A 26,153-nucleotide genomic window follows, 5' to 3' on the forward strand; every position below is an offset into this window, starting at 1 on the left:
ATCAGGGGGCTCTGTATGGCTGATATTGTGGTGAAACCCCTCCCACAGGAAACTGTGAGGACCATGGTCCTGGCAGTTTCCTGTCTGTGAACCTCATTGCATTGTGCACCGTTTTACTGTTTACGGTTTCCAATTGCCAAAAAAAAGCAAGCAGCATCTCCTTCCAATGACATCACCTGCCAGCAGTAAAAATGTCACCATGTGATCAATGTCAGAATGTAGATCAGGGAGTGGAAAGATTTTACAATGGGCAAACACTGACTAAATCATTCATACATGATTATTGTAAAAATGAAGCACTTTTTTATTACATTATTTTCACTGGAGTTTCTCTTTAAACAAACTCATTAGGTAATGCTGATAGACTTAGGAAGGGTTCACACGGACGCTTGGAGGATGACAAGCGACGACCACGATGCTCGTTGGTTAAGCAATGCCCATTCAAATGCATGGGCAGTTCTTGGTACTGCCATTTACCTTCTGTGTAAATGCTGCATTTCGACCCTGATTTTTCCGATGGTTTCCTTTTTTCCTAAACGCAACCTCCAGCATCCAGGGTTGGCAACCGCAGCACTTCTGTGCCACCCTGTGGGAGTCACAAATGCGATGCACAGAGTGAACGACGGGAATCGCTGCCAAAGGTAGTCAAATGCTTTTCTGCATACTTGCCGGGCGGCTGCAGTTCCAACTCCTTTCACCCTAGGGACATTTTTTCTGCTGCCTTATCAATAACCCATGTGCTAACTTGAAACCTGCAGTTGTACATAGCAGCTGGTTAGCCCTTGGGCTATTTTCTGCACTGCACTCATTTCATACATTTTTTTTTGTGTGTTCCCTGATGAAGCCCTTTTAAGGATGAAACATGTTCATGTTGGGAGTCATTTGTTACGTCCAATTAGGTTTTGTGAGAGCTCTCTCCGTTTTTGGGGGGTTATCTCTTGCCTTGCGCAGGCACAGTAGCCGCTCTCGGCTCCAAAATAGGCAGAAATAGCCGATCGCAGTTGGGTCTGCTCTAATGCGCTCTACTGCTGCAACAGCGCCCCCGCTGGAACAGGGAAAGGTAAATATTGTACAGCCTGACAAATTGTCGGCTGTGCATTCTGTGGGCCGGAGCGAGACCACCGTGGGACACAGGAGGACGAGGGAAGCCTCGATGGGAACCAGAGGCTTCCCCTACCAAGGTGAGTACCCCTAAGGGAACTTTTTTTTTTATTACAGAGTCTCTTTAAGTCTTATGACTGAGATTACGTAAAGCAAAGGGAATTTAAGGTGTGCTTTATGTGTAAGTGTATACAATACAGTAACATCTGTATAGCGTTTTACTCCCATAGGAGAAAAATGCTAGCGCATAGATCTGTCTCAGATCAATACAGGGTTGCAGGCTGGACTGTGTTACAGAGGAAACAGTCAGGCGTTCATAACTGCCACACTAAACAGAGAAAGATGTGCAATCTTGCGCTGCTAGGCGATAATCAGGGGTGGTCGAGTGGAGTCACACTTTAGCTGCTCCTCTTAGAGCCCGGCTGTCAGGGAGGCTTGGTCAAAGGAACAAAAAAAGAGAAAGAAGGAGGAGCGCTCCTAGTGTGACATCGCTTTATTAAGACAATTGCGCAAATAAAAATTCACTTACTGGATGTAAGTTGAATGCAAACATGTAAAATCCTTAAAATCCTTCCTTGGCGGTTGCACCTCAAACTACCGTGGCCATCGGAGTCGAAAGGATCTGGTGGAAAGTGATCCTGGATGCTCCCCCAAGGGATAAAACGTATGCTGGCTGCGTTATTACGCGTTTCGGCGTTCCACGCCTTCGTCAGATAACCCTGCCAGCTTGAACAATGTGTGCTTTTATACTCTCCATTCGGAGGGAAATGTGTAATGAGGGGTGGGGACTGGGTTATCATGTCCCTCCCTTTTTTTGGGGGTGGTTTTGAATGAACCTGTCTATAGGTGAAGGAATTCTGTCATTCATTTGTGTGTAACAGCCCTGACGTGGGCGTTTGAATTAGGGAGAAAGAGATTGGCTGGGACCCTGTCAATCAGAAAAGGGTAAATTGTAAACATTATGTATAGCCTCAGGGATCTTACCTGCAGTGCGATGGAGCTGGTGGCTACCCCGCAGTGCAGCGGGTCGTGCAGGGAATGACTGCAACACTCTTGCCGCTGGGTGAATATATACGAGAAAGGGAGCTAATTGATTCATCTCTATTTAGAGAAGGACGTCAGGTGGAGGCGTGTGCGGAAGCTAATCCGGCAGGGGGCGTGATTGGGGTATAGTGCTAACCTCCAATATGCCCATTTGAATAGAGGTGGGTGCGGCCTGATGTCCGCACATTCTGCCTATGGCAAGCGTCATGCAAATGTAGTGACCGCTGCCCTGGGTGGTGGGGCGTGGTCTGAGCGTTCGGTGCCGCGTCATCAGCTGCTGTTCGGGTGGCCACCATGGCAACCCGAATCTCGCAGCTGGGAGGGGAAGCATGACGGTGAGGGGACGTCACGATGCGTCCCTTCTGCGGGACGCACTGGTTGGAGCCACGTCATCAGCTGCTGTTTGGGTGGTTGCCATGGTACCCAAACACGCAACTGGAGGAGAACCCGTGGTGGCAGGATAATGGCACAATGCGTCCTTTATGCGGGCCGCACTGGTCAGGGCGCTGACTAATCACCCCAGCCCATTGAGCTGGAGGGTTTCAGGTGGCTATGTGGGCAGCGTGAATGCGGATCTATGAGAGCAATAAAGGCTGCCTCCTAGGAAACTGGGTGTAACATTGTCAATCACTAGTGTCACACAGTGCAATTAGGGTGTTGATATATGAAACAATATATACATTAAAAAAACCCCGAAGAATTAATAATAAATAATAAAAAATAAGACAATTTGAATGATGTTAAAAATATAAAAGTTGAACATATGTAAGAATTTGAAACTGTATATGAATATATATCAAAATGAAATATATATATATATATACATATATATATATATATATACATACACATACATATATGATAATAAAGGAGTTCATCCAGCATGCGGGGGCCCAATTAAACATAAATAGTCACAATAGTGCCTGATAGAGGAAGGGCCAGGGTGACGTCCCCTCACCGTCATGCTTCCCCTCCCAGCTGCGAGATTCGGGTTGCCATGGTGGCCACCCGAACAGCAGCTGATGACGCGGCACCGAACGCTCAGACCACGCCCCACCACCCAGGGCAGCGGTCACTACATTTGCATGACGCTTGCCATAGGCAGAATATGCGGACATCAGGCCGCACCCACCTCTATTCAAATGGGCATATTGGAGGTTAGCACTATACCCCAATCACGCCCCCTGCCGGATTAGCTTCCGCACACGCCTCCACCTGACGTCCTTCTCTAAATAGAGATGAATCAATTAGCTCCCTTTCTCGTATATATTCACCCAGCGGCAAGAGTGTTGCAGTCATTCCCTGCACGACCCGCTGCACTGCGGGGTAGCCACCAGCTCCATCGCACTGCAGGTAAGATCCCTGAGGCTATACATAATGTTTACAATTTACCCTTTTCTGATTGACAGGGTCCCAGCCAATCTCTTTCTCCCTAATTCAAACGCCCACGTCAGGGCTGTTACACACAAATGAATGACAGAATTCCTTCACCTATAGACAGGTTCATTCAAAACCACCCCCAAAAAAAGGGAGGGACATGATAACCCAGTCCCCACCCCTCATTACACATTTCCCTCCGAATGGAGAGTATAAAAGCACACATTGTTCAAGCTGGCAGCGTTATCTGACGAAGGCGTGGAACGCCGAAACGCGTAATAACGCAGCCAGCATACGTTTTATCCCTTGGGGGAGCATCCAGGATCACTTTCCACCAGATCCTTTCGACTCCGATGGCCACGGTAGTTTGAGGTGCAACCGCCAAGGAAGGATTTTAAGGATTTTACATGTTTGCATTCAACTTACATCCAGTAAGTGAATTTTTATTTGCGCAATTGTCTTAATAAAGCGATGTCACACTAGGAGCGCTCCTCCTTCTTTCTCTTTTTTTGCCACACTAAACAGTTGGCCAGTTTGGACTTAAATGCTTTCAAGGATGGAGATGTCCTGATTGGATGTGGCAGGGAGTTCCAAAGTATAGAGGCAGCATGACAGAAGGCTCTGTCTCCAAAGGTTTTGAGGTGGACTCTGGGGTGACCAAGTTATTAGATCATTTTGATCTAAGACTGTGGAGGGTGTGATGGAGTTGCAACAAGTCCCTCAGGTATCCAGGGCCCAGATTGTGCAAGGATATGAATGACAAGTACAACAACACTTTTTGATACGTAACCTGGCCTTCCAATTACAATGTTGGACGTTCATCCGAATTCCTGTTTCCATGGCCAAATTCAATCTGGCATTCCTGCAAACTACACTAGGATGAATTGTGCGAAAAAAAAAAAAAATCTTTGATGAAAATCTCCACCAAAATACTTTGCGGCTCAGCACAACCAAAATTTACAAGGTTTAAAATACTCCATAAATCCTGAGCACTTAAACACTCAAAATTACAAAAAAAAGAACAAAATATCTGTAACTAATAAAAAAGAACTGTCAATGACGGTGACGGGCCAGAATATGTAGCTGAAGAGTTCTGTCTCTTAAGCAATACAGTAAATAAAATATCCGATAATTGCAACAAGCTCTACATAATTAAATTGAAGACTTAGTAAAATATACTTGACAAAACATTTTATTTCAATTGTAATACCTCAATATTGTGTTTTTATTTTTTTCTAGGTAATTATTAAAACATAAGCAGTCTGCGGGGGGATTATTAGCCGCTGGCACAGCGAACGCCACGGGAACTGCACAGCGAGACTCTTCCAAAAAGGTTCGCTATGCGTGAAATCATATTTCACTAATAAAACACAGCTTTATATGTTGTTAAGTGTAGTAAATAAAACCAAACTGAAACTAAACAATTTGAAAATAGGCATAATTGAAAATGACTATGACGTATCTGTGTGGCTAATGGTTTTCATTTGCTTTCGTGGATTTTTGAAGACCATTGTGACCGGGCGGAATAATTAAGAGTCCCCATCTGTGGTATTTAATTAATTAAAAGGCTCCTTACCAGATTCAAACACGGGAATAGAAAAGCTACGAAGGATGAAGATTTACTGACAGGTTTAATAATTATGGAGGGTATAGAGAAGATATTGGGGTATATGGATTCTGCTGGGAATACAACGTGTGTTTTTGAGGCAGATAGATGGTTCGATAGATAATTTCCATCACGTCTGATTTCACTTTCAATCGTTTTACCACTCGATTTCTAATAGACGTGAATGGAAATTGATAAGAAAAGATAAGCGCTTTAAGCACTTTATTCTAGTGTCACCCAAGATTGTCATCAATACTCATTTCGCTATAGTATCTACTGCCTAGTGGAATCACTGTATGCTTATGTAACGATTGTGGAATTCTCTCCGTGATCAGCGCACAAGCCGTGCGCTGACACTGCGGAAATTCTCCACAAGCGTGTAATTTGCAGGAACCCAGCAGTAGGTGCAATGCACCTGCAGAGGGAAATTCCTGTCGGCAGGTGGAGCTGTGGAGTGAAGAGGAACAGCTCCTCTGCCCTACCACACACACCAAACAGGAATTGCACGAAGGGAAGAAACGCAATCGCAAGAGAAGCGATTGAGAATATGCACAGAGACAGATTGTATGTGTGTGCATAAAACTAGTCGCCAACCCGCGACTGTGCACACACGACAGCAGATATGAAGTAGGAACGCGATCGCGAGAGGTGCGATCGCCAGACGTGACACAATGTTACAGCAAGGCAGAGCACGAGAGTAGCAAAGGCACAGCAAATCATACAATGAGGAGATACGGAAAATAACAAACGCTAGCTAACCGCGAACACCGCACTCATTTGCAACAGTGCACGCGGTTATGCGCGGTCTCCACGTGATAAGCACAATAGAGACAAGCACGCCTCACTAACCATCGACAGACAAACACGAAACAGAGGACGCGAGCGCTTGCTTAACGGTTACCTCACCGAGCCTCCAGCAAGCGTTCGTAGCAGACAAGACAGACACACGAAAACAGGGACAAGCGAGAGTTAGGATCCACAGCACTAGCGCAAGGCGAGTGCGATCCAGGAAGGCAGAACAGAAGGATCCACAGCACTAGCGAAAAGAGGCCAGTGCGATCCAGAGACAGAAAGAGGAGATAGCTGGTGGCAACCGCTGCTCCAGCTAAACTCCAAGAACAAAGATCAGCATGACTTCCTGTCGGCCACCGCAGGGACAGGACAATCGCAACAGACAAGCAAACAGATATACAATCCTAACTGCACTAAGGGACCTGCCTAATTGCAGTCCCAGGAATTACTCTAAGCTGAACTTTAAACAATGAGCAAGGCTGACACTCTCCAGAGTGTTTCACAGGAAGGAATCCATATGACCAGCAAAGCATTGTGGGACACACATAGTACTTATAGTACACGCCTCCAATGAATGTGGCCAGGCAATTTGCATGACAACGTATGCAAATTCCTCAGCAAGCACAAGCTGCAAAACTGACAGAAGCTCTCCTTTCCAGAGTCCTGCAGCATGCAAACCTAAACAATGGTCAAAAAGCTGCCTGCCTGCACAGGCAGCTGAGCAAATCATTACAGCTGAATTGCTATCTTGGTGTCATGTCAACTGATTGTTTAAATTTAAAAATCAAATAAAATGTTTAAAAAAAAAAAGAAAAAAAAAAGAAAAGATTAGAGAATCGAGTAGAAAAACGAATCAAAACGCGATCGAACAGCAAATCGACCACAAAAATGCAATGTGTATTCTGAGCAGTAAACTGCACCTCAGCTAGGCATCTTTTCCTTTCGTTTTTATGTTTTTTATGCTCTTTTATAAGTTTTTTTCCACTTTTATCCTCAGCAGCTGGCAATAGGCAATCGTGTAAAGCAGTCAGCCCAGATACATACCTGCCACCGAGCCATGCCGCTCCACCAGAGGTATCCCACAAGAATGGCACCATCAGGTCCTTCTCAAGTCAGCCTAAACTACCAGCAATAGCCAGACAGTGCCGTCCAAGCGGACCAGCAGCTCACCACCTTTTGCCAGCCCGCCGCTAAGCTGTAGGGCTCTGCTTCGCCCAAGGATCCACGTGGTGAAGCCCCATTGCCTCCAGTAGCAGACGTCCCACCACCTTAATGCACACTCCGGCTCCTGCAGCAGTTTGGCTATTGCTCACCAATGTAGTGCCGATCAACGGCCCGCTCCACCCCCACCAGAGATGGAGTGGACAGTACAGGACACAGATCAGGATCAGGGCATGCTATAAGCTAGACTGGAAGGTTACAAGGACAGAATAACCGGGTAAGCAGACCAAACACTGGAACATGGCACAGTATTACAGAAAAAAATAGGTAAGTCAAGTTCAACCTTCTCAAAGCCTACCCATAATTTACCTGGACCCAACTTGTTTCCTTGTGATGATATCTGCCTAAAGGTAAGGTGCAAGACTGCTAAGCCAACACTTCATGATTAGAGCAGGGGATATGGCATGGCAACAATTGCTATGGAGGGGCATAGCAATCTTTATTGTAAGGGAGGGGACCTGGCTGTACTTGTTTCATGTGTGGACCTAGACTTGAATCTTCACAATGTATAACATAAATTAATGGCGGCACAATACCACTGGCTTCAGACATTTCTTATATGGGAATGAAGTGACACAGCATGTGTTGGGCGGAGCCCTTTCTATGGCCTCATACACACGCTCGATTAAAATTGTTGGAAAATGAAAGATGAATGACCGACAAATGATAATCCTTAAAATGTCATTGCAAAATTTGCACTGAATGACCCTGACAGACCACCATTATCGTCCAATTGACTGGTCCAACCTGACAGATCTATTTTGACGATAACTGGTGGTAATCTGTAGAAAACACAGGTATTAGGCGATAAATGTTCATTCCGTTTTTCTGCTATGTTTTTAACAGATTTTACGTTTTGAACTTCTGCTAACGATCAGTTGGCAGACCATCTCTATGCCATTGTTGACTTCAAATGTGTCATGTCGTTGTCAGACATCGTTCCGTTTTGAACAATGTTTACCGAGCATGTGTATGTAGTTTTAGGGCTTAACTGACTAGTTGTGGAAGATAGGTTGGACATAAGTGCACCAAATTTTAAGGATCAAATATTAAGGAGTCATACCTTATATACTCGCGTATGAGCCTAATTTTTCAGCACAAAAAATGTGATGAAAAGTTACCCCCTCGGCTTATATGCGAGTCAGTGGAGCAGAACGGATGGTGGAGCAGGTTTTGTTATTGGCAGAGGAGCGTAAGGATCACTAGTGATACTGTTCTTGCTAGCTGGCTCCCTGCTAAGTCCGTGCCCCCCATCCCCTGCAACATGCTGTGCAGAGTGCGCTGCTCAAGACTACATGTGTCCCCTGGCTTGTGGAGCGGAGCGTGCAGGCAACATGTCGGTGGTGCAATGATCGGGGATTCTTCCTGTGTGGCAATCGCTGTGTCTCTTATCTATGACGCCATCTAGTGGCGTCTTGTCTCTTATCTATGACGCCATCTAGTAGCGTCTTGAGACACAGCTGTATCATCCTTGGGGCACATCTGGCTACAGGGAGGAGGGCGGACTTGTACAGTGGGCACATCTGGCTACTGTGGAGGGGGCTATACTGGGGAGGGGGCTTATACGCGAGTCAATCAATTTTTCCTGGTTTCTGAGGGAAAAGTGAGCACCTCGGCTTATACGCGAGTAAATACGGTACTTCATTTTATTTGTAGTACTGTATATACGGTTAGTATGTTTGTAATTTGCATGTATTGTTCAGTGCTGTATAATATATGAGTAATTAAAAAAATGAATAAGGTTTTCGCTGTAGAAAGACATTTACTCATACAGGAAATTTGAATCTTGTGGTCAGTCTGTATACCAGTCAGTGCATCAATGCTATGGTTGCAAAGAAGTTACATTTTTATTTCCCAACAATTTTCCAACTTTATAGCTGGCCACAAATTGATGTGTAAAAAAAAAAGTGTAATAAAAGAAAATTACAAAATTACTTGTGTAAGCCTAATGTAGGCTTACTGCATTTTTTTTAAACAAATGTGTAACTTCCCTTCAAGAATTTAAATTCTGGCGTAAGGCCACCAGTTCTCTTTAAAGCAGCAGGGACAGCTATACTATCCCAGGGGGGGGACACATATATAAGTAGATAAATACTTGTTCTACTTATACAACATATGTCTTGTACTGTCCACATTTTAATTTCAGTGAATTTTACATAGCAAATAAAGAGAAAACTGTTTCAGGCACTTTCCAACTTTACTACATTTGACCGAAGAGATAAGATTTATTACAGCAGAAACCTTTATGATTATATTGGAATGCTTGCAATGCAGGTTCAGATTGTAGACTGCATAATAAACATAGAGAAGTGGGTAAATGGAATTTGATTTTACGGCTTTAAGTGAGATATGGGTTAACTAAAAAGGTGTGAATTAAAACAGCAGGATAAAAAGTGACTACTGTACATGTAAAATACAATGCTACAAGAAATTGTCTGAAATAAAACGTAGTGGACCATGGACGGAATAGGAGCTAACATTTTATTGAACTAATTAGCACAGCTATATTGGGAACACCGGATCTCGAAGGAAAAATATTTTTAATCATTCGACTGCCAGCACTAAGTATTCCTAAAACTACGCTCAGTGTGAGATTGGAATAATTTAGTGCCTCATCTCCCATCAGCCCTACAACACAAGATGAAGGCTGGATCCAGCAATAACTTTTTTTTTTCTTTATTTCATTGGCGTTGGCACAACCAGGTGTTAAGATTGGCTTTTAACTTATGATCGCTGTAACTACTAAACACTATAAATTTTTTTCTTCTCCTTTCAGAGCAGTCACTTGCCAACTGTAAAGCAACTTGGCTTTTATGGCTTGTTTTTATAAACTTCCAACCCGTATAATTTTAACCCACTTGCCCTGTCTATAAACTACAAAATGAAAAAAAAAAAGTTGCCAGTTCCCTTGTTTTTTCCATCTAAAAGTTTTCGCCCAGTTAAACAGTTGAAAGGGAAAGTTTCCACAGCAACAGGGAATTCTGGAATGAAAGATCCCTGCAAGGAAAGGAGCACTTTTCTTAAACCTGCTGTTATAAGGAATTTCCCCCACAAAATATAATAATGATAAAAAAATAAAAAATAAACTTCCCATATGATGATGGGCAGGGGAGTAACCAGAGGGGAGCATCCCTTACGATCGCAGGTGGGGCCCAGAGCTGTGGGGCGATCCCAACTACTAACCTTCCCTTCCTCCGATACAGGGGACTATATTTCAGATCAGGTGTTTTTGTAGCTACACTTGTTGTGGGTGTGAAAATCATGATGGCCACACTTGTTTTATGACCCTTGTGAGATGGGCCCCAAGGCCGTGAAGGCCACCAAGAGGCGGCAAGGGGAGGGGATTGAACATTGGGGGGAGGGGCATCATAGGTTCACTTTGGGGGGGGGGGGGCATGAATTGTAGTTATGCCACTGATGATGGGGGTCCTCGGCACAGGAACAAATTCAGTGTTCTCTCCAGAATTTTTTTCCACCCGGGTGGCATGAAAAAGTAGCCGGGTGGCATGAAAAAGTAGCCAGGTGGGGTGAGATGAGAGAATGCTGGGCCAGCGCTTCTCTGCACATCTCTGCTTACAGCATAGGAGGAGGTGAGCCGATGACATCCGGGTGCTTTCCAAAAGTAGCAGGGTGGAGCATCCGGCTAAAAGGGCCTGAGGAGAACACTGAACATGCTGGGGTCCTCATTGTTCATAGGCTCATTATGAGAAAAGAGGGTTAGGGTTGGCTTCAATTACAATCTTTTAATTGAGCAGGTATAATACATGCAATAAAAGTTAATATATCATATGTATTTATTTATGCCATGACTGGCCTAATGCATGTTTCACGGCTGAACCAAAGCCTCTCTTCAGAGGCAAAATGTTGTAGTATCAGAAAATGTGACATATTATGATTAAAAACATAGCATCAGCTCACTCCAGTCACACCATCCTAACCAGCAGGATTACCATTTGGCCACCTACTTCCGGATGGTGACCTACCTGTGGATACTCACCCATGCAGCCTGCCATTAACCTACTAGTCCTTGACCTCAGCAGCTTTCACTGAATAGCCATACTGGTGGGTACCTGGCAGACTAGATGGAAAGGATATTTGGAGCATCTGTGAAGTGGACATATGATGCTGTTGTTCAACATACTATGTTTTTAATCACTGTATGTCACATTACAACATTTTGACTCTGAAGAAGAAGCTGTAGCTCAGCCGTGAAACGTGCGTTAGGCCATTCATGATAATCGACATATGGGCCCATATGCAATTCACTTTTTCACCTGAGTTTTCTCCTAGGGGATATTTTTAAATGTCTCAATAAAATGTTTTTAAGCCACCAAAAAGCAAGAAAATACTCAAAATCATTTTAATATTACCTTTTCACCTACTTTTTGGTACATTTCTTGTTAAAAAGTATCTGAAAACTATTTTAAATCTAAGATGAAAAATTATCTCCTAGGAGAAAACTCAGGTAAAAAAGTGAATTGCATATGGCCCATCGACTTTTATTGCATGTATTAATACCTGCTCATTTAAAAAAAACTGTAATTAAAAGCTACCCTAAGTCTTACAACATTGATTGCTAATTACGGGCCTATAAACCCTCACTTTTTGTTTTTATTTATTGTTATCTGTATCATTTACCAAGAGGAGAGGCCCAGTTCACTACCTATAATCTCTATTACTATAACTCATTATAAGAAGAAGCACAACTCCATTCTTTCTTTTCCCCGCTTTACTGTCAAAAGGCAGTTAAAAATGTTGTTGGTATAATGACATGAGCGGCTACTAAGTGACACGGCTATCAGGGGTAAGAAGGGGGATGCAACTCCGTTAACCTGGTGATGGTCTCTTTCACACCCTGGAACCTGTATTTGTAGATGCATGGTGAAGGATATACACAGGTGGAAAAATGACTATTTGTTCAGCCTGTACTATGATCGGCCTTTGTGTTTTATTTTTTCAAAAGTGTATTGTAATCAAAGAGTTACACGGTGATTGGATGCTGCGACTACTTGAGTATTAAGTGCTCTTGGATGGTATATGCAGTGGACTATGGGTTGGTCTAAATCATAGAAGGAACTTGGGGATCTCATGAAAACTCAAGCGTGGTTCATGCTATTGTGTTTTTATTGGAACAATGACATGACCATTGCTGACAGAACTTGTTGTGCTGTAAATTCTTGGAGTGCTTTGATGCCTCCCTGCTAGCAGAAAATATAGAAAATGAAAGCAGAAGTCCTCTGTTATTGTAATAATAATAATAATAATAATAATAATAATAACAACAACATGTACTTTATGTCATCACTACACAAGCCTGGCTTTAGCATCAGAAACACTTCCTATATCTATATATTGCTGTATATTGGTATGTAACCCTGCCCTCCCAGTGATGCTTAGCCTAGGCTATTTATCCATGTAGCATTCTCCTCCCAGAGCATTCTGGAAACCCACATATTTTTGTACTGGCATCAAAACTCTCAGTAATCAATTCCACATCATCTGACAACACTAAAAATGTCACCGCCTGTGATCAATTTCCAAATGTAATATCAGGGAGAGGAAAGATTTTACAATGGGCGAACACCGGCTAAATATAAATGATTTTTTATTTTTTTTTACAAAATTAAACAATTTTATTCATTATGTTATTTTCACTATTTTCTTTTTAGGCCGGCTTCTCACTGAGTATTGGTGGCAGTGGTGCCAAAAACAGACCTTCGGGGATTACCACGTTAATACGCGGTAATCCCTGTCTGGCAGCCGGCCACGCAGGAAGCGGCGCTCACTTCCTGTGGCCAATGCTATCACGTGCAGGAAAGCATATTGCAAAAAATACGCTTCCGCGCATGCGTGACCCATAAAACATGCGTCGGGTTTTCACATTCACACGCGTCGCCATAGACTTACATGACTTCCGGTCCACCGCAGCTCGCCACATAACTGCGCAGTAACGTAGTTTTATCCGAGCGTCTACGATGCCGTGAAAAAGTCACTTCCATCGCATAGCGCCGTACCGCCCCAGTGTGAAAGTCTCCATAGACTTTCATTGCCCTCCGGTGGGGTGCAGTAGAATTACCGCACCGCATGGCCCCAGTATGAAAGGGCCCTCAAATTTCAGTCTGCAGCTGTTACACCCTTCTTAGGAAACTATAGCAACAGACTATGGTTTGGCAGATACACAGAATTGTCTTTCTGTTGTCACATTGGTTCATCAACTTGGCAGGAAGTAAAATCTATAACATCTTCACACCTCGATTGCTTTGCAGTTTCACTACAATTACATGTTTATTCCATGAGAAGAAGGGATCTTAGATCTGTAGGGGATGCTGGGAATGTGCATGCACAGCTAACTCCTAACTTGGCAACCACTGACACAACCATGCAAGGTAACTTGTACAAGGAAACCAGCAGATCTACTGCAAATTGATCTGAGTAATCACAAGAAAGCCTATGAGAATGTGCAGTGAAAGCCTATGAGAATGGAAAGTGTCCGTTCTCACTAGGCTAGTTGCTGCTTCCGCTTTGCCTACTTCGATAGTCGTTGAAACGTAATACTCAGGTGTCCAGGCATAGATCGCCACCGCTTGGTCTCTCCTACACAGCACAGTGGCCGGCAGACACATGGGGATCTCTATTGGGCTGCAAAAGATCCATGTGAATCCTCAGCAAGAGGGATAATTCTCAATTGGTTCATGGTAGACTAATAAAAGTTATCCCTGTTGCTAGGTAGAATTGGTCTATTGCATCCTATGGAGAGTCCCAAGCTCCAACCAGCCTCTGGGCTGAGTACAGAGGGACTGACCGGCGGGACACGTGGGTGGTGATCTCGGGCGAAGCGGATGGGCAGTGCAAAAACTACAAGCAGATGCAAAATGGGCTTACCATACCCATTTTGCATCCGCTTAAGTGTGAACCGGCCTATACACAAAAAAAGTTAAGAAACTTACCTCAGGAAGATCTTCAAGAGACAAAGCACCAGGACATCGGGAGCCCACTCTGGTGTACTATGGTTAGTAACGGGCGGTGTATAGATATAAGTATTGAACACTCATAAGTCTTGCTTGCTGTGTGCAGCAACCACTTAATGCGCATGCAGGGAAAGACCGTCCCCTCTCAACCTAGTGAGAGATAGGTGGTCGCAGCTTCTAAACAATAAACTTCATGAGGACTTCATAAAATTACAACCCCCCCCAACAGGGGTGACTAAGACTGATAAGCAACAAAAGCTAGAGACGGCAAAGATTAATAAAATAATAAAAAAAAATGTTTAAAAAGAAGGTAAGTTTTGGCCTAACTACTTGAAGTCTACTCAAGAGTTAATTTAAACAGCTGTACTCCGCATGGAAGACAACGCATTTCTCTGCTTGAGGTTTCTTCATCAGATCAATACAGTACAGTGCCAAAAAAACTGAAGTAGTGGAGCCTACTCCAGGCAAATCTAAAAACGCAAGGAAATCTTCAAAATGAAAATCACATTTTGCCCATTAGCAAATGTTGCGCATGCTGCATTTATTTCCATTTCTCCTGGTGTTCCTGGCATCCACAGAAAATTGCAAAACTCAATTGCAGAAAAATCGTGGAAAAATCACATTGTAAAATCGAATTGTGTTTCATTTCAACAGCGCACCAGTCACAATTTTCATTTTCTCACTTCCTGATCACTGTGATCAGGAGGTCAGGAGCCAATGAAAACGGGCTTTTGACGGAGCGCGGCTGTCCTTACGCAACTGAGTTCTGAGCCGGTGGGGATGTGCTATTGTGTCCCGTGTTTAGGCGGCGTTAAAACTGCGCCGCATCAGGCTTAAGCAGCCACAAGAGCAGCGTAGTTTTTACTACACGCCGCCCCCCGACCCAGTTACTCGGTAACGCATATAGGCCCATACGCAATTATTTTTTTCTCTTCAGTTATCTCCTAGGAGATCATTTTCATATTCTCTTTAAAATAACTTTTAAAGTGAATGGGAACCCGGTTTTTAAAAAAAAGTCAGATACTCACCTAAGGAGAGGGAGGCTCTGGGTCCCATAGAGCGTCCCCTCTCCTCTCCTGGTCCCCGCTGTTGTCCTGGCTCCCCCGTAGCGGTATTCGACCGTTTCGGTCAAATACCGCTGTCTCCCGGCCGAAGGGAGGCTTTGGAAATGCTTCGGGAACCCGAGTGCCCCCGTAGACGGGCCGCTCTACACTGCGCACGCGCCCTCTATGAAGCACTCGCGTGTGCGCCGCCTGTCTTTGGGAGGACTCGGCTCCCCAAACTCCCAAAGACTCCCGAAGTCCCCTCAGCGGGGGATGAGAACGGGGGAGCCAGTGCAGCACGGAGGGCACCGGGAGAGGAGAGGGAAGGCTCATTAGGACCGAGCCTTCCCTCTCCTTAGGTATCTGACTTTTTTTTATTTACATCTCGATTCCCATTAGCTTTAAGCATTTTACAATTGAAATAGATTCCAAAACATGGTGAAAAAGTACTATCAAAATTATGTTGAGTATTTTCTTGCTTGCTGGTGGTTAAAAAGGCATTTTATGACAAGGTTTGAAAATATCACCAAGGAGAAAACGCAGGAGAAAAGGTGAATTGCATATGGACCATAGGCCCTTATTCACTTCATTTTTTTCTCCCAGGAGATAATTTTTTATCTTCTGTTTAAAATAACTTCTCAGCACTCTTGCTTGCTGGTGACTTAAAAGGCATTTTATTGATAAGGTGTGGAAATCTCACCTAGGAGAAAAACTGAATTGAGTAAGGGCCTAACAGGGCTCAAGTTTAGATACCACTTAGGAACCTGTAGAGTACAAGTAACCAAACATAATAAAATAATGGAGAGAAACAGTTTCTCCCTTAACAGCCCAAAAACACAGAGTGAGTCCAAGTTCTATTTTCTAACTCTGGAATTAATTTTAACGACAACAAGAGAGCAACGAAACATGCTACAGGGGGAGAGTAATAGTGGCTGAGCTATGTGTATAGGTTATTAAGATCTTTAGTGTGAGCATTTCTGTCCTAGTAAACGTGCCAAAACAGCATCTTGAATTACTAAATAGCCTAGTAAATGCTGGATGCTCTGTAATGGGAGCTCTGGCATTCCTAAACAATAGAAATGGACTATTTAACGTAACTGACCCATTTAATGATCTAAAGAGACGGACTTTAATTGATGGCCAACCAGTAGTATTTAGAGCTGTTAAAGATCTTGGGCCATATGCAATTAACTTTTTCTCCTGCGTTTTCTCCTAGGAGATAATTTTTCATCTTCTATTTAAAATAACTCTTCAGTACTTTGCAATTAAAAAAGTACCAAAAAGTAGGTGAAAAAGTACTATTAATATTATTTTGAGTATGTTCTTGCATTTTATTGACGTTCGAAAATATCACCTAGGAGAAAACTCAGGAGAAAAAGGGAATTGCATATGGGCCCTCATGTCAGAAGATTTCACAACGTAGGTATTAATCATAGTAGCCAATCAAATTGACCATTTCAAAGTAAATGATAAGTTGATCAGGCAATGCTGAAATGGGGTCATAGCTAATTAGCGCTTGTTCATATATGAACATCCCTCCTCCCCCCTTTACTGAATATAATTTAATGAATTAAGTTACTTACATTTTACAATAGTATGCCAATTATTTCATCAGTGATGTCGGCATCTTTACTATTGGCAAGGTGAAAACACGTACAGAAATAGAAACCCAACAATGATTATGATTCCTTCTCCGCTCAAAACCAATAAAAGGTTTGACTGGAGATCTACTTTAACCTTCTTATACTTTACAGCAGTGCTGTCCAACTCCAGTCCTTGAAGGCCGAGGTCCTCACACATTTTTGGCACAGCTCAAATTAACTGATGGGACTGAATCAGGAAGGGTGTGGTTCATCAAGCAGAACACGTTTCTCGATTTCTCTGTCCATCCTAAACACTGGCATGGATATGGCCCTTGAGGTCTGAAGTTGGACATCCCTACTTTACAGTAATGAAGCAGTCTCTTACCTTGTTTAAATTGTGCTTAATTGTGTCATTGTCCCTGTCCAACACTTTCATCATTTCTTGACTTCCCATGTACATGGCATTTACTGAAAATACAAGGAGTAACACAATGAATAACTTCTGTTGAAAGCTATGAGAGAAGAGCAATGTTTTTTCTAGTACAACACTTAAAGGAAACATGCAAGCAAGATAAAAAAAACAAAATCCGCTTACCTGGGGCTTCCTCCAGCCCCTGGCTGTCGTTCTGTGCCCTCGCTGCAGCTCAAGTGGCTCCCGGTGTCCTGCGCTGCAGAAGCCGACCTCGCCAGGTCGGCTTATTGTGCACTCCATGGTGCGGGTCACGTGGTCCGGCTGACGTCATCAGGTCTGTACTGCGCAGGCACAGTAGTTCTGCGCCTGCGCAGTACAGACCTGATGACATCGGCCGGACCACATGACCCGCACCATGGAGCGCACAATAAGCCGACCAGGAAGCCTACCTGGCGAGGTCGGCTTCCGCAGCGCAGGACACCGGGAGCCACTTGAGCTGCAGCGAGGGCACAGGACGGCAGCCAGAGGCTGGAGGAAGCCCCAGGTAAGTGGATTTTGTTTTTTTATTTTGCTTGGACCTTCCCTTTAAAGTAAACCTGTAGGAAACTACAGACAACAATTTAGATACTTACCTTGGTAGAGGGAAGCCTCTGGATCCTTCGGAGGCTTCTCCTGTCCCAGCACTGGGACCCTCAGAAGCTCACGACCATGCTCTCGTATGAGAACAGGCGAACAGTGCAGGCCAGCTCCCGCCAGAGCAGCAGCACGGAGCAACCACTCAGGCTGGATGGAAAAAGGCTTTCCTCTACTGAGGCGAATACCCAAATTGAACAGTTTCTTTCCCTTCATACACACTCTAAGTTAGCATTGCAAACAAACTGTAAGTCTGTACAGGTAGTCCCCAGTTAACGAACGAGATAGGGACTGTAGGCTCATTCTTAACCTGAATCTGTTCTAAAGTCGGAACACTGTGCCATCTCTATCCCCTGTACCTCCTTGGTGCCCCCTTGTGCCTCCAGTGTCCCCCTCTGTGTCACCTTTGCCCCCCCCCCCCCCCCCCCTGTACCTGCTTATACAAGTTTAAAAGCCATTTTTTCTTTGTATTTAAAAAAAAAATGATTTTCTCAAAAACTGCAAGTCCAATTTGATAAATGTTTTGACTTGTTCCTACAGAATCCATGCCGTTCGGATTGGTAGTTTGTCTTTAAGTCGGGCTTTATATGTCGGGGACTACCTGTACAGGGAAATACTGCATGCAAACTGATCCCAAATGGGCATGCCCTATTGTACAATAAAAGTTATAACTTTATTAGATATTTTAAAAGGAAAACAATCTTTCCGTCATTTTCCAACAAACAAGGTGTGCACCTAATTGTCATACACGCTGTGTCACTAGCATAATAAAAGGGGAATATTCTGGGGACGTCGAGGTCCTGAAGCTCTAATAACCATAATTAATTAGAACAAAATATATGATTTTAATTAAGAAAATGATATAAAATCCAAATCAGTGCGCTCAATGCCCGTAACATTTTGTACAAAAAGTACATATCCCACCACCCACCTTCTGGGATAAATTATTTTGGAATTTGTAATTGAGTAAATGAGGCCTGGACAAAGTCTGGGACTGGGATCTGTTTAATGTCAGTAAGTTGCAAATGTACTAGGATGTACCTATAACATATAGAGGTGATGAGTCTTATACAAAACTGGAGTTTACGCATCTAAAATTTTATTCCAAACCCAATTCCAACTCCGCATTTCTGATAAAATTGTAAGGAGAAAATTCCACAAATTTGTTAAAAATGCTTTGGTGGTCCCCCACCATACTCTCTTACGGTTAAGGCCCTAGTTCACACTGAAACAATGTTTGTTTTATTGCTAGTAAAGGAAATTACTTTTTGGAAAATTCAGTTATGTGACCCAGAGTTCCCTGCAGCATGAGAGCTGGAAGCAGAGTGGGTGATTCCATCTACAGAGCAGCTCTCTAACTCTTCAGCTCCTACCTCTACTGCTGAGTAACTCTTTGTGGCCAGCACTGCAGCCACAATTATGTGGAGGTCTTCTTTGCGCATGGAAAAGGTAACTGCTGTGTTACACACAGACTCGGGAGTACCTAAACAGGAATTGGTGATGAAACTTTTGAGATGTAGCTGCTGAGCTGGCTACAAAGAGTAAACCTGTCTGCAATGTAATCAAAAGGAAGGCAGAAATGGGCACATAAGAATGTACACGGTCCCCAAAAATTATTGTGGGAAAACCATGTATGAAAAGAACCCTTCCTTCCAATCTAAGGGGGTTTGGGGGCTTGCCGGTTCTACAGCACCCCCAAGCCACTCCTTAGCACCGGGAAAGCACCCCCACGTATGCGACAGGTGGCTCGCTGGCCGCCCAACGTACCCTTATTTTTCTCCCTCCCTCCCTCTGCAGAGTGCGAGAGGAAGCATTAATAACAGCAGACGACACAATGGCTCCAATGTTCCAGAAATTACATCATCACTACTTTTACACAGAGGGAAGGGAGGCACACACCCATTTTTCGTTGTGGTGTGCTGCTGCATGTACCTATCTGCCTAGCTACCTCATCAGTGGACCTAGCACCTGCCTAGCACCCTCAGTAAAAAAAATAATCCTGGAGCCTTCCCTGACCAAGAACCATTTTCATTTTGTAATGATTTCCGATGAGCAGGAGTGAATTAAAAAAAAACAGGATACCTCTATCATACAAAAGCACCAAGAAAAAAGTGCTTTGTGCTACTAAAATTCACATTATTCCGAGAAATCTGAGCGAAGGACCGCCCTCAACACTGCTAAGAGGTCAGCAACAGCAAACAGTATACATTCCCAGATCACACAATGTCCGTGTCAGAGAGACATGGCAAACGAGACACCTGGATTGGAACATGACAATTGCAAAAAAAAATAAAAAACCCTCGTCTGCCAAAAGGCAAATGAATAAGGAGTCAATTACCTGTTTTCGACATTAAGAACCTTCAGAAACATTAAATGTAATTCTGGCGGACATCCCCTTTAAGTACATTAGTAATTCCTCCATTTAAAGATGTCTGGAACTCATCTGTCAAACAAGCGCCAAGCTTCTGTTACACCAATGTGATCAGCTCCATTAGGAACGCGAAGGTCTCAGGAGTGCTAATTTCGACATATTAGAAGACGTTAATGTCTCAAACAATAAGAACCTGACCAGCGTGTTGTTATTTCATCCACTGCTGTCACATTTTCAGGCCAATACATTTTTTTTCCTCCTTAACGTAAAACCCTGCGACTCCGTGGTCTTGTTTGGCCAAGCATCTGGGGTCCTTAGTGACATAACATGGATACACAGTGGTGTCATATGAAAGCACAAAGTGCCTACAAGTCCAAGAAAACATGTTTTTTTATTGACAGCACTGCTTAGAGCAGGAACAGCAATTTAGTCTGAAATTTGAACACAACCAAAACAAAGAGAAACGAAAACAACGAAAACTTAGTACGGCGTAAAGAAGACATAGGCCCTCCAGTGACTGTTATAATGACTTAAAAAAATACACAGGCTAATAAGATACAGAGAAAACAGTAAAAATTATAAATAAAATGGAAATCACTTGCATGTTTCTTTTTTATCAGCATTACAGCAGCTAGAAGAGAGAAGGGGGAATGCTGATTAGTTAATATTAAAGGACAACCGACCCAACAATGATTATTTAAGCTAAGCACAGAGGTGTGTTCTGTCTGCTGGCACATACCTCTGTGCACTGTCCATTGTGTGGTGTGCTCCTCCCGGTTCCAGTTATTCCAGCAGAAAACTGTGACTTTCAGAGAAAATAAAACTTTTAAAACAGGAAGAGGCAGGCTTCCTGCAGCCATCCCTCCCACTAACGCCCCCTTCTCACCACTCTCCACCCACCGATTTTACTCCCAAGTGTTCTGGATGAGCATTTGGACACTGATGTAGTGCTGATCTTGGAGGAACTTCCATGGGGTGGCACCATTTTCAATATGGAGGTGCCAAATTTCAGAAGGGAGCGGAGGCCTATGGGACACCTGAGGGATGTCAGAGGATGCTGGATTGGGTCTGCAGGGGGTGAGTTTTTTTAGCAAGAGAAGTTTATTAATCAAATCAGAAAAATAACAATGGTGAATCCTCACAGAGATAGAACATCAACGTAGAAGTCAATATAAACAGCAATAAGCAAGTAAAACTGAAAAATCCCATTGCCTGGGAGCAAAAAAAAAAAAAAAAAAAAAAAAAAAAAAAAAAGGGATACACAAAGGATAAGAGCATAATTTGTAAAACAGGACAATATCAAGGATATTCTAACCTAATAGACCCAAGCCTGTTTAAAAATGGGCTCTAGGTCTTTTTCCTGCTGCCACTGCCAGTGCAAACCGCAGCACGTGTGCGCGCCCGCACGCACCCGCCTTGACCTCCTTGCTCGCCCACCTCGCTGGCCCGCCTCGCTCCGTGGTCCCGTCCAGCTGTCCGTACTGTGCACATGCGCAGTAGGCAAATAACAGGGACAGCTGGACGCAGCGACACAGGGAGATTATAGTATAGGATGATATAGCACAGGGGTTAAACCCGCTGTGTACAAAATAGAGTACATACAAGTCCTGTCAAAAAAAGTGCATAATGCTCAACCACATAGCTGCGATAGTAAATAAGTTTACAGTTGACACATAAATACCCAGATAGGTACATACCGTATGCTCGAAGAGCTTACATGCATCTAACAATTATAGAAGAGAAATAGAGGAAGAAGGGAGAGAAGGGATAAAGGAAAGAAAAGAGGGGGAGAGAGGAGATGAGTATTTGGTACATATGTTTATTGTTGACCTGAATGTGTCAATTATGCTATTTCAGAATCTGGTAATTTCCTGTTCCTCAAGAGGATGATCTAGTCAGTGTACTGATGTAGAATAATCATATCATTTCTTCTTCCTCTGGGAAAGGGTTGGAGCATGTCCAGTAAAGACAGCAGTGTACCTGTACCCTCAATCGTAAATACACACAGCCCCATTCCTACCAGGCACATGTGTACCTAAGCACTCCAGGTAGATGTGCATGTACAAAAACACACCAAGCACATGCACAGACACACACACAAACAAGCACATGATCGTGTACGCCATAGTTTTTTTCCGATGCTTGCAGATGCAGTCAGATGGGTCAGGGTTCAATGGTTCATTAGTGAAGATCTCTGATCCATCTGGCTGTGATCTGCCAGTGGGCACTTAGCTTGAGACTCTACTGGGACCTGGGGACTGAATTTACTACTATAGCCAGAGGTTTACTAAATCAGAGGTTACTATAACAAGATTCTTCTGTACATGAAACATGATTTCCAATGAACTGCAAAAGGTCACAAGGGTGCTACTGGGGAATAATGGGAGTTTTCAGCTAGGCCTTGCCACAGTTGCCCTGTATTATCAGAGCATGTCTCATGCATTGCTCCTATAGCAGCACATGTCGTTAATAATCCTATATGAATAAACCAGATAGAAAACTTCTGTGTCTCCATGGCCAGCATCTCAGTACCTCCAGAGCGTTAAGGATCTCCAACGATACATCTCACCCAGGCCACCGCTACTTCAGTAGACACCTATCAGGCTGGAGGTTTGGGGCCATCTCCACCAAGACCTCAAGACACAGGAACTCCTTTTTCCCCCCCTCTGCTGTCAACCTCTTGAACTCTCTCCACTCCCTCCCCCAGAGCCCCCCTTAAAGCCGTAGCCAAAAAAATTGTGGTGGTTATTGATTGATGGGCGGTCTGGCGAAAATCTGCTGTTACGCACTTTAATGTTGTTTGCTGTTTTTTGCTTCTTTTTTTTCAAACTGTACTTTATAAATGTTCAGATTATATTATTATTTTATTTTGCCGTTTACTGTTTTTACAGTGTTTTTATTAATTTATTCTCATTCATCTTTTATTATGTTCTGATCTGAGCCACAAATGTGCCACAACCTATTCTGGGCACTAGCCTGTCGTGCTTGGCCAATAAAATGATTCTGATACCTGTGACCCTCACTTTGCCCAAAGTGACATTCTAAAGATCCAACAAGGAGTGGACATATTAACGCTGATCGGAAATCACCTCCACCAGTTAAATAATAGCTAATGACTTCACTGCAGCATTTTTACAGTTCTTCCTGGGATAAACCAGCCTTATCTTAATGTAAACCTCATATAAACAGTCTAACCACAAAGTTTCTTGTGTTTGCAACTTCCTTCATAAATTCTGCACAATAAAGCTGTGCATTCCTCAAGACAATCTCCTTATTCTGGTGTCAACCAACAATAAATTACAGACTTCCACAGTGTTTTGGCTGTACTGCTCAAGTGTTCCAGGCATGTTTAACCATGTGCAGATTATCCTACAAATACAGTCCCTTTCAGCGCTCAATTCTTCAGCAAGCCACCTACTGGTCTCCTCTCTCTGGAGCTTCTGTTTAATGAAAGGTAGCCAATACATCTAGCGGTGATGGGCAGATTCGACCAGGAGACAAATCTCTCTCTGATCAAGTCTGATTAGAGGGAGATCTGTAGGCTGCCCGTACACCACAGGCCGATTCCAGATCAATTTCATTGCACATTAGGGGGGACAGCGTTGGGGGTTTCCACACATCCATCACTCGTCCTAATATCGCTTGCCGTTATCACCCCATACCTGATCGAGCATTTCAACCCTATATTGTGCAGCATGTCCGACCGATTAATGTTGGTCGCATTGTCAATTGGGCATGCACTTGGCAGCACCGATTTTCATCAGATTCCAACGGTTGATCAGCCGCCAAGTCATCTGATGCATGTTTACCTTTACTCTGTATTCACTTGTGACTCACATGTTCAACCAAAATATCTGTTCTGGGATGTCCTGGACTTTAGTTCATTAAAGTGGACATCTCATGCTCCATATACTCAGTATGCTACTCCCTCACCTCTTCCAGCTTTTTTGCTGCTTCTTGTTTTCTCTATCCTGTGCACATTCCATGTTGTCTTCCATGTAGATGCGCACAGGAAGAGGATTGCGCACGGCACGTTGTGGAACAGCCTCTGCCTGCACTAGCACCACATTCTGAAACTAAATACAGTATATGCGCTGTAAACAGTGTATGCCCTAATACAGTAGTTCCCACTAGTTGCAACTGCTATACACTGACTGAGTGGCCAAAAGAAAGACACACCTTATTTGGAAGTAAAGACAAGACACGACACAGAACATTTATATCCAACAAAGGAGTCCAACAGTGACGTAGAGTGACGTAACAATGTAGAGTTGTTTATATAAGGAACGCTCAAAAAAAGATTTAAGTGACTTTGAATGAGGGATGATCGTTAGTGCAAGAAAAGCTGGTGCTAGCATCTCTTTTAGTATTTTCTCACCCAACAGTATTTCGGGTGTTTAGATAGTGGCCGTTGAGAAAAAAACTTCAAGCAATAAGGACTATTCTGGTCGAAAAAAAAGGCTGGTGAATGAGAGAAGTGAAAGGCGAATAGCACGCATAGTCTTTAGCAACAGAAGGGCAACAACACGACAAATTACAGCTAAATTCAATGTAGATGAATCACAAAGCATATCACAATGTACAACAAGACAGACTTTGCAAAGGATGGGCTTTAACAGCAGGAGGCCATCAAGAGTGCCTTTGGTTTCACAGAAAAATAAGAAAAGTCGCCTGTTGTGGGCCCTTGCCACCATACTCGACTGGTCTCAAATTAGTTTGAGGAACATCAATCACAGTTTAACCTCCTTAGCGGTAACCCCGTGTGTGACACGGGGTAAGCCGCCGGAGGGTGCCGCTCAGGCCCTGCTGGGCCGATTTACATAATTTTTTTTTTGCTGGACGCAGCTAGCACTTTGCTAGCTGCGCCAGCACCCCGATCACCGCCGCCGCGCGCCCGATCGCCGCTATCCGGTGCGGCGCGCGACGCCCCCCCCCCCCCCAGACCCCTGCGCTGCCTGGCCAATCAGTGCCAGGCAGCGCCAAGGGGTGGATCGGGTCTCCCAATGACGTCCCGACGTCGCTGACGTCATTCCGCCCCGTCGCCATGGCGACGGGGGAAGCCCTCCAGGAAATCCCGTTCTTTGAACGGGATTTCCTGATCGCCTATCGCCGGAGGCGATCGGCGGGGCTGGGGGGATGCCGCTGAGCAGCGGCTATCATGTAGTGAGCCTTCGGCTCGCTACATGATTTAAAAAAATTTTTTTAAAAAAAAAACTGCTGCGCTGCCCCCTGGCGGTATTTTTCATACCGCCAAGGGGGTTAAAGAGGAACTCCAGTGAAAATAATGTAATAAAAAAAGTGCTTCGTTTTTACAATAATTATGTATAAATGATTTAGTCAGTGTTTGCTCATTGTAAAAGCTTTTCTCTCCCCGATTTACATTCTGACATTTACATGTATTACATGGTGACATTTTTACTGTGGGCAGGTTATGTAGCTGCTGCATGCTGTTTTGGCAGTTGGAGACAGCTGTAAACAGCTATTTCCCACAATGTAACAAGGTTCACAGACAGGAAACTGCCAACAGTACCTCGGTCCTCAGAGCTTCTTGTGGGAGGGGTTTCACCACAATATCAGTCATAAAGCGCCCCCTGGTGGTCTGTTTGTGAAAAGCAATAGATTTCTCATGTAAAAAGGGGTATCAGCTACTGATTGGGATAAAGTTAAATTATTGGTTGGAGTTTCTCTTTAACCTGCTTCCATGGCCAGCTCAGTTCCCTGACCTCAATCCTATTGAGCATTTGTTGAACAAAGTCGAAAGATCACTTCAAAGCTTGGAAACGCCACCATCCAATTTGACCCAACTTAGAGCAGCCATTATGTCAGCATTCCTCAGCAACGGTATCAGCATCTTGTTGAGTCCATGCCAAGAAGAATATTGGCTGTGATAAGAGGTAAAGGTGGACCAACTCGCTATTAGAGGGTGCCCCTAATCTTTTGGTCACTCAGTGTATATCCCACTGGTTGCTACTGTTGCATTATAAAAATAGGCATTTAACTGG

At 43.8% G+C, this 26,153-nt stretch overlaps 1 protein-coding gene across 6 annotated transcripts in view; it reads right to left on the minus strand.

Annotated features, from left to right (window-relative positions):
- The window catches only part of LDAH (lipid droplet associated hydrolase), a 332,993-nt gene that overhangs the window by 96,697 nt on the left and 210,143 nt on the right, over positions 1-26,153 (minus strand). For 5 of the 6 annotated variants that reach the window (XR_011031325.1, XM_068280211.1, XM_068280213.1 and 2 more), the window contains one exon: positions 17,121-17,203. Coding sequence is in view for 5 of the 6 variants with exons in the window: in XM_068280211.1 (XP_068136312.1) it covers positions 17,121-17,203 (83 nt within the window). In the remaining variant the exon portion in view is untranslated. Of the gene's footprint in view, positions 1-9,390; positions 9,430-17,120; positions 17,204-26,153 lie in introns of those variants that run through there. The other variant, XM_068280216.1, reaches the window with a different exon arrangement.

The sequence above is a fragment of the Hyperolius riggenbachi genome, chromosome 4, assembly GCF_040937935.1.
Source record: "Hyperolius riggenbachi isolate aHypRig1 chromosome 4, aHypRig1.pri, whole genome shotgun sequence".
NCBI classification, from domain to species: domain Eukaryota; kingdom Metazoa; phylum Chordata; class Amphibia; order Anura; family Hyperoliidae; genus Hyperolius; species Hyperolius riggenbachi.